General features: G+C 54.7%; 1 protein-coding gene across 6 annotated transcripts in view; it reads right to left on the reverse strand.

Annotated features, from left to right (window-relative positions):
* Kiaa1671 (KIAA1671 ortholog) overlaps positions 1-14431 on the reverse strand; it is a 130787-nt gene that overhangs the window by 89240 nt on the left and 27116 nt on the right. For 2 of the 6 annotated variants that reach the window (XM_021163379.2, XM_029476889.1), the window contains exons 2-5: positions 14066-14212; positions 10913-12505; positions 8469-8556; positions 2251-4914 (exon numbers count right to left, since the gene is read on the reverse strand). In XM_021163379.2, coding sequence (XP_021019038.1) covers positions 2251-4914; positions 8469-8556; positions 10913-12453 — 4293 coding nt within the window. In that variant the 5' untranslated portion in view covers positions 12454-12505; positions 14066-14212. Of the gene's footprint in view, positions 1-2250; positions 4915-8468; positions 8557-10912; positions 12509-14065; positions 14213-14431 lie in introns of all 6 variants that reach the window. The other 4 variants (XM_029476890.1, XM_029476892.1, XM_029476888.1 and 1 more) reach the window with 3 other exon arrangements.

The following is a 14431-nucleotide window of genomic DNA, read 5'->3' on the forward strand; positions in this document are numbered from 1 at the left end:
CAGCCCAGGCACTCCTGTTGCCAGTGGGTCCCGAGGTGCTGGCGAGCTGAGCTGCAGCGTGTCACATTCCAGTGGAACACCGTCTCTTCTGCCCCCCCCCCCCCCCCCCCACGGCAACGGGGGGGGGGGGGGGGGGGGGGGGGGGGGCGGGGCGTGAGAGCTGGGTGAGACCACCAGAGGCAAACCTTGCCCAACCCTGCTGCAGCTTTGGGTTCCCAACAGGGGGAGGAGGGTAGTGAGAGGCAGGGAGCAGTGTGGGAAGAACCTACACTGAAGGAGGGAGGAGCTCAGTGCAAGTCTGGAAGGTTCCGCTAGCGATGCTGAGCAACTCAGGGCTCCGGAGGAGAAACACAAGTTCGAAGCTCCAATCCCCCCATACTCCACACCATAAATGTGAGGACAATCCTTCACACATCCATCGAGGCCAAAGCTGGCTCCGTTCTCACAGGCCCCTCTAGGTGGCGCCCCTGTCTCTGACAGGCTAGACCCTGGTTCCTCTCTCACAAACTAGGGGATGAGAAACTTTGCTGTAATCCTTGGCTGTGCTCAACTCTGTAAACACCGCGTCCTAAAACTCTAGGGCAGCGTGGAAGAAAGGCAGCGTGAGAATCAGGAACAAACCAGTCACGGGCCGGGAATTCACAGCAGCCAGAACTGTGGGAAATAAGTTCCTGGCCCGAGGTGGTTTGTTACAGCAGGAAACACTGAAGACTAGGCTGCTGCCTCTGCTGAACTGCTCAGCAAGGCTAGGTGGGGCTGACCCCAGCCTCCAGATCTCCCAGCATGCCCTGCTCCCGGGGTCACCCATCAGGGCCTCCCCCAGGATGCCTTCCTGGGTCACTCCTCCGGCGCCTCATTGAGCATCATATAATTTCCTGACCTTGGGTTCCAGAGCCCTATCACCCAGCTGAGGTAAAAAGCTCCCCAAGGGCTGCACGCAGCTTCCTGTTTCTTCCCTGCTTTGTCATCTCATGGGATCCTGCTAGACCTAAGCTCAAGCATCTTGGCCTTTTGCTGTGTGACCTGTTACAGGTTCCTTAGCCTCTCCGAGCCCGGTTTTCGGGTTGTCTTATTTTACACCCGCAGCAGACCTTGTTGGCTCCCTGCCTGATTCTCACGCCGATACAAGAGTTGATGCTGAGCTGCCCTACTATGCGCAGAACGGTCAAATCCCATATATTCAAAGGCCCAGACATATCCTTCAATGTCAACGGGAATAAATAGAAAACACACACTCCTGGCCCTCTGACCCTTCTTGACCAGGTCGACCCAGTTGTGCCTACGAGCTTTCCAGAGGTTTCCCGGGCACCAGGTCTCAGTTGCCCACACTGGTAATTCCTTGCCACCTTCCCCAGTCCGCAGCCGGTCCTCCCTCTGGTCACCTCCTAGGAGACCTAAGACAGGCTGCTTCTGGGGAACCCAATCCAAAGTGAGCCGTCCTGTCGGCCCCCACGGGCTGCTTAGCATTCACTCACGGCACAGATCTTCCTGGAAGCTCTAGAGAGGACAACGGGGGAGGTGGCATCGAGCAGGTGCTCCGCGACGCTCACACAACATGTCCTCCCTCATCCAAGTCCCAGGCCAAGTTTTGAACCCACAACCCGTGGCCAAGCAGACAGAGCCAGGCCAAGCACGGCCAGGACAAAATGAAGTTTTTTAGCAAGCCTCCTTATTTCTGGGTAACACCTGAAAATGTGGATTTCTCTTAATAAATGTCCCTTTCTGTCTCAGGTTACAAAATGGCCAATGGGCTGAGGCCCAGGTTGTTGTGGGGCGGGGCCGAGGTGGGGCAGGGCTGGGGCCAGGGGCGGAGCTGGGGCTAGGAGGTGCTATAGTTCTCCCATGCCACGCCCAGTAAAAAGGAAGGGGAAGGGAGGATAAAGAAAGGGATGGCTTGCCAGTTAAGAGCACTGACTGCTCTTCTAGAGGTCCTGAGTTCAATTCATGGTAACCACATGGTGGCTCACAACCATCTGGAATGCGATCCAGTGCCCTCTTCTGGTGTGTCTTAAGACAGCAAGTATACTCATATACATTAAATAAATCTTAAAAAAAAAAAAATAGGAGAAAAAAATCCTAAGAGTCTGGAAGCAAGCACACCTAGGTGTCCTGTTAGCATGCAGTCCCCACCACTCCCTAGAGTGGTACCTCCACTCCGTCACACACTTACACAGCCCATGTGAAATCTGAGATCCTGGACATAGATACATACAAACTATATGACAAAATTCCAAGTGCCTCTGTACCCACCTTAGGGCCTTCTGGCCTCCTCGAATCCCTCTGACAGGGTCCCGCGGCAGCCTCGGGAGTCTCGGTGGCAGGGAGGTCCAGCTTCCCTTTGGACTGTTCTTGCCTCCGCTGCCTGGCATCCTGCATGACAGACAGGCCCTCCCGGATCCTGGCTGGTGGGCCCTTCTCTGAGCAGGCCCTCTTGATATCCAGCGGCGACCAACCAGAATCGCGTGGGGGGGTTCCCCACGGCACCCCATTGCCTTCCACTCCCTGAACAGTGGATCTCCTCGGAGTCCCTTTCTTCCGGTCAGAGGGAGGTGACCCGGGGGAGACTGGGTACCTGCTGCCTGGCTCCTGGGACTTGGCTGAATTTTGCCAATGCTTGGTACCCTGGTGCTCACTGGAGGAGGGCTTGCTTTCAAACTCAGCGACGCCTGGAGATTTTCTCCTGGAACCAGCTGGGACCGCAGAAGGTGAGGGAGAGTTTTCTCCAGGAGCCGAGTGTGGCGGTGCCCACAGTGGCAAGCCAGACTTGGTGGTCAGAGCTGCCCCTAGGGGCTCTGCTGGCTGCTTGCTGGGGCCAGGGGAGTGGAGAGCTTTCACAGAGCGCCCTGCTTGTTGCCCGACACTGTCTGACTGGGGGGCCTCCTTCAGGCTCCTCCGTCTCCACTCTGCCTCCTTGGGCCAACCTGATCTCTCCTGAGGTGAGCCGCTGGGCTCTGCAGGAGGGCTGTCCTGCTGCTGCTGGGTCTTGCTGGTTATTCTGCTCGAATGCTCCTTGTACTCTGCCATCAGAGTGTCAAGGTCAAGGACGCTCGATCTGTAGCCATCTCTCGTCTTCCCTGGGAACGTCTCACTAATCACTTCTGTCCGCCTCCTCACCAGGAGGCTTCTGGGCCGCTGCCTCAGGACCGGGGATGTCTGCGGGGCACCTCTGTCCGAGGATGCCCCAATACTGAGGTCCTTCGCAGCGCCATCTTCTGACCCTCGAGAAAGCCACAGAGCATCCACATCAATGATTCTGTCCCTGGAAAGATCCAGAGTCCTGTCCCGTGCAGACGTGGTGGGCTGGTCTGTGGACTTCGGGTGTTTTGAAAGGTTCCATGTTTCTTCGTACTCTCTCCCCTTAGCGGAGCCCTTGCTGCTGACAGGAGACCATGGCTCTTCATGGCTGGGAGAAGCCAGAACGGACACAACAGAGCGAGGCGACAGAGGTGGAGGTGTTTTTCTGGAAGGTTCCAACATATCTTCAGTCCCTGACTTAAGCACACTCTTGACCTTCTGGATATCGGGAACCTGGTAAGTCACCGCAAAGAAAGTCGCAGTGGGCTCTGCAGACGGCCCCTGCTTCTCCACCAGGAAAGTCCTGCCTTGTAAGGCATCTGGTGTCACCTCCTGAGTTTGTGCCTGCTGGTGGGACAATGGGGGTCTCTTTAAGGCACAGGTTGGGGAGGTCAGACCATCTGCTGGTCTCTGCTGCCTTTTGGTAGTGCTCTCTGGCACGAGGAGGTTGAACGGATCAAACTTGGCATCATGGGGCAAAGTCCGCCGCCTCAACCTGTCCACCCTGGGCTCCGAAGGGTTGGACCTCCTCATTCTGACTTCAGGCTGGGACACCTGGGCCAGCCTTGGGTTATCCTCACTGGCAACCATGAGGGAACCTCTTTGTGGGGACAAGGAGTCTGGCCCTGCCTGTACTTGGGAGTCACAGGGCTCAATGTTGGCCCTGGATGGAGGACCTGAAGAGACATTCCAGGTTGGACCCCTTTGGGCAGTACTGAGATCTTTGCTGACCACAGCACTGCCGTGCCAGCTTGCCACTCCCCGTCCTGTCCATTTGGGAGATTGGCAAGTGTCTCCAAATCCATCCCTTGTCTGATGACAGTCCAGCTTCTGTCCACTGCCTTCCTTACCCCGAGCTTCCCATATAAGACTTGCCCTTTGGACAGCACCCCCATTAGCCTGTAGAGAGCACTCCAAGTGAGTAGGGCTGACTTCCTGGGACAGCTGCCGGACAGGCAGTGAGAGCCGGGATCTGCCGCTGCGCAAGGTCACCGCCTTCTCCTCGGGCACCCTGGACACAGCTTCACTGTGTGCACGTTCCCCTGAGGCATGCACGATGTCATACCTGGGCTGGACCCTCTGGGACACAGGGGGACTTTCTAGATGCCTCGGGACAGAGCGGCTGTGTCTCTCTTCCATGGGGTGCAGCTCCAGGACAGGTGTGGGATACGGTCTCCGTTCCACATCCGCAAGGGCTGCTCGTCCCAGCATCCCCGGGTCAGCATGGTCCGATGACCACCTGGAGCGGTCTCTCCTGTCTGTCACTCCTGGTGGTTCCTTCCCTGGCCAATTCTCAGGCCTGGGTTTGGGAACCAGGGGAGTGTCAGCCACATCACAAGGGGGTGTGGTCGAGAGGCAACGGCTAGCCTGGTCAGCCACTGTGTGTCTCTCCACATTATGCTCAAACACCGTGGCCCACACCTTCTGGAAGCTCCCATCATCTTCCGGACTGACTTCAGAAGGGCCTGTGTCTCCCGTTGATCGAGCACCCCAACACCTGTCGGGGTTCTCCTGTTCAGAGGCACCTTTGAGCTCCGTCTGCTTAGACTTCTGGGGAACCCCGTTCTTCCAGGGACTTTTTGTGGCAGGGGCTCCATCCAAATCATGCCTTTCCTTAAGCTGAAAAATAACAGGAGAGGACATTAAGGGTTTGAAGTGCACAGGAACTGGAGAGGCAAATAAAGTGGCCATCCCATCAGAGCAGCAAGAAGCCTTCCAGACGCCCCAACTCGGCCTGGTGACCCCGAGGTCCATCCCTAGAACCAAAGCCGGGAGAGGTTAGACTCTACAGAGTGGCCCTCTGACGGCATGCTGTGGCAAGGGCATACATCAATAAAAACGAGTTAAACTTTTATTTAAACAAAACAAAAACAAGCCGGGCAGTGGTGGCATTGTCTCAGGCTACTTTCTGTTGCTATAACACAATATTGCAGACTGAGTCATTTATAAAGGAAAAAACTGCCAGGCATTGGTGGCACACACCTTTAATCCCAGCACTTGGGAGGCAGAGGCAGGCAGATTTCTGAGTTCGAGGCCAGCCTGGTCTACAGAGTGATTTCCAGGACAGCCAGGGCTATACAGAGAAACCCTGTCTCAAAAAACCAAAAAACAAAACAAAAGAAAATGAAAACAGCAAGACACTATAAAACCTGCTGTACAGTGTAGTAAAAAATATTAAAACATCCCTGCCGGGGCTTCTTCCCTGCCTCAGACCATTTGTGTTCCCTCATGAAAGATACGCACAGCTCTTATATTTTTAAACAGCCTTAGGCAGCACAAGAGCTGGGCAGCTGCCTGCCCTCCATGCTGTTAGAATCTACTTTCCTATCGATAACCCCAAGTTATCACTTACTATGTACTGTTATACCTGGGCTGCTCTTAACTGCAATCGGACAGTCCCCTGGGCCCCATTCTCTTGGCCGTTAGCCCACGGCATCTCTCCTGCTCCCAGTGCATGTTCTTCTTCATCCATGGTGGCTTCTTCCTTCCTTTCTCTCCCCAAGCCTGTGAAACCTCAACCCCACTTACAGCTATTGGCTGTCGGCATCCTTATTCATCAGTCGGAATTAACTCGGGGGGGGGGGGGGNGGANGGGNCCCNGGGGCTACGNGCANACACCAGGTCTTGGGGCAGCACAGACAAAACCTCAACAGTATGGACACACTGATGTGTGTGCACATGTGCATGTGGCGACCAAAGGTCAGCGCTGGTTGTCCAACCGTTCTCCAATCCATTAAACAGGGTCTATCACTGATCCTGGAGCTTGCCCATTCAGCTAGACTGGCCGACCTGCCAACGAGCTCCAGGGATCCCAGTCTCCATAGCCTCAGCTCTAGGATTATGGGGTGCCACTGCGCTCCACTGTCTCACAAGCATGGGATTCGAACTCAGGTCCCCAGGCTTGCACAGCAAACACCTCGCCCACAGCTATTGGCTGTCGGCATCCTTATTCATCAGTCGGAATTAACTCGGGGGGGGGGGGGAAGGGTCCCAGGGGCTACGTGCAGACACCAGGTCTTGGGGCAGCACAGACCCTTACTGTTCTGCCTCAGCCTTAAAATATCAAAGGCTGAAGAGTGTAGACCAAGCAGATACCACTGAGAACAACGAAGGGGCGACTCAGACAATACTGTAGGCTTGTGAGTGATTGGGGGAGGGGTGGCAAGATTTCGCCAAGTATCCCAGGCTAGACCATCATGCTTTATTGTATCTCAGGCTAGAACATCATACTTCCCAATTTGTTGTTGTATCCTAATCTTTAAAAATCACCAGACAACCTCTGGTATAGAGGGGGGCCCTGGTTATATGGAAAGAGAGAGCTTTTTAACATCTTTCTTAGGAGTTTTTAATAGTCAAAGAAACACCCCACAAGCTCTGAGACTAAGGATGCTTGCTCCGTCCCACGCTTCCGCCTCCCAAGACTCTTACTGTTCTGCCTCAGTCTCCGTGAGACAATCAGGATGGCCACTGCTGCCCTCCCAGGCTAGCTCGTTTTCTCTGGGACTCAGTGAGAGGGACACAGAGAGCCTTGGAAGAAGTTCTCACATTATTATTCCAAGATGTAGGAAGTCCCTTCAAACGCCTAGCCTCAGCCAGGCCACGCTCCTAGGCATTTACCCAAGAGAAAACCAGCAAACTGGGCTGGGGATGCAGAACAGTTCATAGAATCCCTGCCAAGACCCACAAAGCTCCATGTCCAGCACTGTACAAAACCAGTGTGGCAATGCATACCTGCCGTAATCCTGGCCCCTGAGAGCTGGGGCAAAGGAGAAGAAGATCAAGGTCTGGACTACAGTCCATTTGGGGCTAGCCTGAGGTACATGAGACCACATCTCAGAGGGGCTGGGGAAGAAGGAGAGGGAAAGGGCAAGACCTACAGACTTATTCATAAATGTTCAATTTGTTTTGGGTGGCATGCGTGTGCGTGTGTGTGTGTGTGTGCCCATGTATGTGTGCATAATGTACATGCCCATGTGTGTACATATATGTATAGGTGTGTGCATGTGTGCATACATGTGTGCATGTATGTGTGTGCATATATGTGTGCATGTACGTGTGCGTGCGTGTATGCATGTGTGTGCATATATGTACGTACGTATGTGTACACATGTGTGCACTGTGTGCAAGTGTGTGCATGTATGTGTGTGCATGTGTATGTATATGCACATGCACAAGTTCTCAAGCTGGCCTAGAACTCACAACCTTCCTGAGCTCTGAGGTGACATACATGCCCACCACCTGCAGGAACAGCTTCGTTTCTAACAGCTCAAACTGAAAACTACCCCAGCACCAACTGAAGATATCGAAGCCAACTGTGGTCCACATCTGGGAATGGAATACAACACAGCGACGAAAAAAGGCTACAGCATGACCAATCTCAGAAGAAAGCAGAGTGCACAGGCCCATGAGCGTAACAAGTCAAATTGGTCTGTAAGTCTCGGAAATGGAAACCAGTCTGCATGAACAGAAAGCAGGTCTAGGCAGCTTTGGGAAGGGCAGGCCGGAGGCATCAGAGAGGCCGGGGTGGTGTCTGGGTGTGGTGCAGATTCTTGTCACCCTGTGTGGCAACAGCTGCCTGGGAAGACACGGGCGGAAGCCCATCCACACGGGCGCTTTAAATCCACATGTCCGCCAACTGTACCTCCATAAAGATGCCTTTTAAAAAGTTAACACCTCGGATATCATCAGCCACAAACCAGTTACCCCGGAGCACACGATTGCGAGCTCCTCCTTACGAGCCACGTCAAAGAGAAATGGGTTTTGGCACCAGAGCTGCTTCTACTACTGGGTGCAGATCTAGTCGAGAGGAGAAGGATCTCAGCAGAGCCAGGTGGAATTTCTCCCAAGTTTTGGGTTTTTTGAGACAAGATCCCATCATGTAGACCAGGATAACCTTGAACTTAGAGACCTGCTGGCCTCTGCCCACTGGGGGCTTCATAAAGCCCCTTAAGAAGATGGTGCTCCCGCAAGGTCATCACACAGGAAGATAACAGGAATAAGAAACGCGATCAAGTGCTTAGGTTCACAGCCTTTGCCCCTCTCCTGCCCCCCACCCCCCACCAGGAAGCAGGGACCTAAACATAGCAGTGGCAGGGGTGACGAAATTCTGACGCTCTTTGCCCACACCTGGCAGGTCACAAGCGTCTAAGGGAGACAGCCAAGGACACGCTCACCTTTTCTCTCCTCTCCCCAGGGAGCTCGCCACCCAGTGTGGCACACTTCTCGTGCCCGATCTCGTTGCTCGAAGCTGTCCTCGAGAACCTGGGACAAAGACAGGAGTTACTCACAGAGAGCAGGGCGGCAGGCCTGCACTCCCCGAAGCCCACACAGTCCTGGACGCGGGGGCACCTGGAGAGGCATCAGCCTGGCTGCTTCCCTGGCTTCCTTGGAGAAAAAGAGATGTGTCCTTTCTAGGCACAGAAGGGGCCTGGTGGAAAGGGCGTACCTCAGGCAGAGCATGTCTGTGTAGAAAGCCTGCCCACCGGGGAGAAGCAGGTGTCTGGGTGCTGCTCCAAACTCCACTGCTTCCTCGTGAGAGCGTGTGTGGCTTCTGGCCTCACCTGAGCCTCTCTTTCCTCATCTATAAAGCAGGGATAATTAACATTGCCCTCCCTCGTTTATAGGCAGACCTGAGAGGCAAGCCATGACCCTAATAACCCTGTGAAGGCGTTTAGGGAAGACCGAAGCAGCCCAGGCAGGGTAATTAAAGGGTCTCCTCAGCAACCGTGGGCACAACGCTCACCCACGGCCAAGGAGCAGCCACGAGACCCGGGGGGCGGAGGGTCCTCGTCAGCATGTAAAGTGCGGACACGGGCTTGCTTCTACCTCTCAGTGGTCTCCCCCTCTGGGCCTCAGTCTCCCTACTTCTAAGGGGGAGGAGGAGATCAAATCTTTCCATCCCTATCATACATGTTCTTTGCAGCATGTGAGGCACAATGTGTCTATACAGTGTTTAGGGTTCAGGGCTCGGGAATATAGAGAAAGGAAAAAAAGAATAAAAGGGAAGAACTCAGTCCCACCAGGCCCTGGGCATCTGGCATCTTAGCTTGGGGAGGGCCAACATTTAAACCTTCTAAGTAGACCAGCAGCACTGGAACATGGGCCCATGAGAGGGCTCAGCAGGTAAAGGAGCTTGCTGCCAAGTCTGACGACCTGAGTTCGACTCCCCGGACCCTGAGAGTTAACTCTGGCCCTGAGAATCCACCCTAGTGGAAGCACGCAGGCAGTGAGCAGAACACGGAGGAGAGGGTAGATCAGGCCTGGTGACATTTCCCTGACGTGGCCACAGTGGGGAAATAACAAGTCGGGAGGCGTGGGAGGCGTGGGAGGCATGGCACGTTAAGTGCCTGGCAGTAACCTGGGCTGCTGACTCTGTGCACCGAGGGCTCTGGTGCCAAGGGCTCGCTCTTGCATGGAGGACGCTGTCTACATTCTTTCTAGAGTTCTTCTCTCAATCTCTGCTGGGAGGTCCTGGTGGGGTTTCAGCTCCAGGGAAGTAGAATGAGGAGGACATGGAGTTGAAGGCCATCCTTGGCTCCCTAGAGAATTTGAGATAGCCTGGGCTACATGAGCCAATGGGCTGGTCAAGTAGGCACTGTTGGTTCTGTTCTTTATCACCAATGCTGAGGTCTAATCTTGTGTGTGTGTGAGCATGCGAGAGTAAGCTCTACAGTGTGTGAGAGTGTGATGAGTATGTGAATGCGGATGAATGATTGTGTGAGTAGGTGTGAGTATGTGTATGTGACTGATTGTGTATGAGGGAGAGAGAGAGAGTGTGTCTGTGAGTGTGTGCATGTGTATGAGTGAGTGTGTGCATTGTGTGAGTGTGATGTGTGAGTGTATGAGAGTAAGCTCTAGAGTGTGTGAGTGTGTGATGAGTATGTGAATGCGGATGAATGATTGTGTGAGTAGGTGTGAGTATGTGTATGTGACTGATTGTGTATGAGGGAGAGAGAGAGAGTGTGTCTGTGAGTGTGTGCATGTGTATGAGTGAGTGTGTGCATTGTGTGAGTGTGATGTGTGAGTGTATGAGAGTAAGCTCTAGAGTGTGTGAGTGTGTGATGAGTATGTGAATGGGGGGTGAATGAGTGTGTACGTGTATGTGAGTGTGAGAGTGTGTGTGTATGTATGAGTGTGTGAGTGTGTATGTGTGGGTATGTATATGGAGTGTGTATGTAGAGGTGTGTATGAGTGTGTAAGCATGTGTGTACGTGAATGTGTGAGACTGTGAGTGTGCTGGGGGTCCTTGCACACGCCGAGTGCCTCCATGAGGCACACGCCATCATTGATCTAAAGAGCACTCTTGGCTTTCAGATTAGGGATGGCTCAGCCACAGACAGAGCCAGGCTGAACTGGAACTGACACAGACTCCCTCTGACTCCCCCAAAGCCTTGCCTTCTCACCTGTGAGAGGGGAACCCCACCTCCCACCATGCTCCCTGTGGAGTGCTGGGGATATCCTGACCTCATCCTCACCTCCGCTGCTTATCTGAGCTGCTTATCTGCATCACCTCCCCTGGAGCAATGGGTGGGATTGTCTAAGTGTTCTAGCCTCGGCCTCTCCAGTGGGTGTTGAGGCAGCCCGAGGCTGTGCGCAGTTCTGGGGTGTGTCCACTTACGGTTTGGTCAAATCTGCAGGCAATGGCCGTGCCTGGGGCACCCTTCTCCTGACCTCTGGCTTCTCCCCTGTGTTCTCCGTGGTCCAGCCTTTGATCCGAGCCTGAACGTTCACACCAGCTCTGGAAGGCTCTGGGGCTGTGGACGGGGACTCCAGGGTCACGGGGGTGGGCTCAGATGCCGCTGCCAAGGCCACAGCAGCGCTGTCTTCTCCAAATAGACTGAGCCGCTTCCTGACGCTTCCTGTGGGCTTCCTCTCTGTCTGTGCGTAAGCCTCCTGGTCAAACCTTCCACCCTTGACCTCGGTCAGCCCCGGGGCTCTTTCAGGTCTGGGCGAAGGGGACTCCTGCACCTTCTCTGATTGCTGGCCTGACATGGCTTTCTCTTCCTGGGAACTCTGATCGTCTCCAGGGGTGGCCCTGGCCCTTGGAGTCCTGGGACTGTCTGTCTCTGCCTGCCTAAGAACCATCTTCTCCCTCCGTGCATGGAGCCTCTTGGCCAGCTCCTGGAAGTCCGCATCAGGGTCCTGCGGCGTGGCATCCATGCGGGCAGGACCCTCTGCATCACCCCTGGGCTCCATGCTGGTCCTCTCCAGACCCTGGTGCTCGGCTGTGCTCTGCTCAGTAGCCACCTTCTTCAGAAACGTGTCTCCACTCTCGAAGATGGAAGTCAGATCCACAGACAGAGGCCTGGGTCTCCTCACCCACGTCTTCTCAGGAGGTGTAGGGGGCACTTTGCCCGTGACTGCCACTCCACCCGAGCCTGGCTTTGAGGACTCACTGTACTCACTATACACTGCTGACATGGGCCGTCTCTTCGGTTGAGGCTTGGCCTCTGGAGCCTGGCCAGCGGGGTTCTCCACACTGTGGGCCTTTGGCAAAGGTTGGGCTTGGCCTGCCTCCCCCTGAGATACAGTGGACCCAGGGTCCTGTGACAGGGAGGTCGGTCGAGGCAGAGTCACCGGGGGCTTCCGAGCGGGTACAGCAGGCTTGGTGGCCACCTCAGGCCTGGCACTTAAGAGAGACACCTGGGTTGCCCGGGAGCTGGCCTCCCGGCTCCCCTCACAGGTTCCTTTGCCCAGGCTGGGTCCGGCTTTGGTTGTTTCAAAAAGGCCCATGGTGCTAGGGCCAGATCTCAGGAACGTGGCTTTGTTAGATACAGAAGGGCAATTCTGCAGGTCCTCCCCTCTGTCTGCCTCCTCACCAGCTAAGCTCGGCATCTTTTTACTCAAGTCCACTTTAGCTTCCTCCTTGGCAGTCTGGGCTGAAAGACAGGGCTGAGAGGTGCCAGGCCACAAGGATTTGACAGAAGCCTTCCTCTCGGGCACCTGCTCCTTTAAGAAAGGCCTCGGAGCACCAGGCAGTGGGGACAGGCGGGTCTGAAGGGAGCCCTTTGCACTTAGGAGCCTGGTGGTAGGTGCCCCAGGGATGTCCCCAGCCTGGCAAAAGTAGGTCCTCTTCAGGGTTTCCTCCCGGCTGATGTCACTGAGGCTGGGCCCCGCCCTCAGGGATGCGATGGAGCCAACTTCGACCCGAGTTGCCATGGTTACTAACGTAGCTCCATGAGGATTAAGCACATCAGAAATGGAGAGGCAACTGCTTTAAAAAAAAAAAATTAAAACATTAAATTTAACAAAGAGTGGTTGAAGGATCTCAGAATGAGGGACTAGGGGAACAGGACCGAGAGACGTTAGCACCAGATTCTGATCTCACCGGACAAGTTCCAGACGCACTACTGTCTTGCTGGGCCCTGGAAAGGCACTGTGACCTGTTTAGAGGGGTCAGGCAAAGCCCAGCACAATCCTGGGCGAGCACCCAGCATAGAGAGGGTAAGCAGCCATCCTCAGCTCACACAGCCACCTACCCAAGCAGCCCTGCCCGCTGCCCTTCCCCCACCTTCCCCGGTGCCTTTAAAAGCCAAAAGTTCTCTAGCTTTGGGTTGGTTTGTTTGTTTTTGTTTTCTGTCAAACCCCTGTTGTCAGCTTTATGGCTGGAAGGCTGGAAGACTTTTTCCATTTTTGTTTATGTGTTCTCAATGGTGAGGATAAAACCCAGGGTTTCACAAGTGCTACAAACACACGCCCTCTGCAGAGCAGGCCCAGCCCTAATACTCTCAACAAGAAGGATGTGGTGATGACGGGGATGAGGGGCTTAAGGAGAGAGGGAGGCCTAGCTACGCTGAGCGCATGTGGTACTCCACCTACATAGCTGTCCACTTTCCAGGCCGGCCTAGCAGTCGGGTCTCACTTCCCAGTGGATGCCACTGGTCTTTGGGGTCTGCTCTCAGAGAGGAGCCCCTGAACCAAGCCACAGCTCAGAGAGGTGGGAATGAAGTGCCTTGTGGAAACAGGGCCTGGAGAAGTTCCCAGCTGGTTCTACTCGGTTAGAACCAGACCTCCAGTCTGGGCCCATTATGCCTAGCCTCTTTCGTTCTTGTTGATTTTTGAGACCAGGTCTCATGTAGCCAAGGCTGGCCCTCACATTCTGTCCCTACCTATCCAAGAGTAACCTTGAGCCCCCGAGCCTCCTGCCTCCTCCGACCACGGGGTGCCATGATTCCAGGCGTGAGCCTCTCCATGGAGCCTCAACCCTGCCTCCTCAAAATATAGCTTTTTTTTTTACTCTTTTCTAATCCTAAAAAGCACTGTATGGGTCTCCCTGCTATCGAACAACCCTGCCTCAGCTATGATGTCCATCCTCTTCCTAACTACCTCAGAGATGGCCCAGACCTCCAGGGGCTTGGGAGACCTGGTTAAGCAAGGACCTCCCAGGCCTGCGAGGCTCCTCTGCTGTAGGGAAGGAAGGAAGACAGATTTTGGCATTTCTCTCTTCCTTACACACTCCTAACTGCTAACAGATCCAAAAACCCAAGCCAGGAACACCGTTTTGACTCAGCCTGGGACAGAACAGATATTTGGGACTCCTAAGAGCCTGAGGTCTTTCACCTGTATGGACCCTGGCAGAACATGAAAGCCCCAATGCCTACCTCAAACCAGGCTGCTCACCTCAGAGTCCCCGTGGTCTCTCAAAGCCCCCCCCCCCAATTCTGTGACGCACACCCAGCCAGGACATGGACAGGACGCAAAGGACAGACAGAAAAATTCCCCAGCAACCCCGCCTGCCAAACACCCAGCCCCCAGCTCAGCACCCACTCACCCAAGCCGACAGGTCCTACGCAAGTGATGTGGGGCCACCTGGGAAAGCCAGCGGGGTCACAGCTCATGGTAAATGGGCTATCCACTCATGCCCATGGTAGACGCAGCGGGGAGAAGGCGGCTGTGCCCACAGGCTGTCTCTGCAGGGCTGGGGAGACACAGAAGGACAGCTTGGTTCTGGAGTTCCTTCCGCACAGACGGTGCAAAAGCTTTTGGGTTCCAACTGCATCCGCTGGCATCTCCCTCCGGCTCTGAGACTCACACGCCTTTCAGATTTATATATTCATGCACAGTGCGCATATAGAGTACTGGGTCCGCGCAGATAACCCCCCACCCCTGCTCCCAGATGAATATTTACTGAGCTCCT

The sequence above is a fragment of the Mus caroli genome, chromosome 5 (genome assembly GCF_900094665.2).
Source record: "Mus caroli chromosome 5, CAROLI_EIJ_v1.1, whole genome shotgun sequence".
Taxonomy (NCBI): domain Eukaryota; kingdom Metazoa; phylum Chordata; class Mammalia; order Rodentia; family Muridae; genus Mus; species Mus caroli.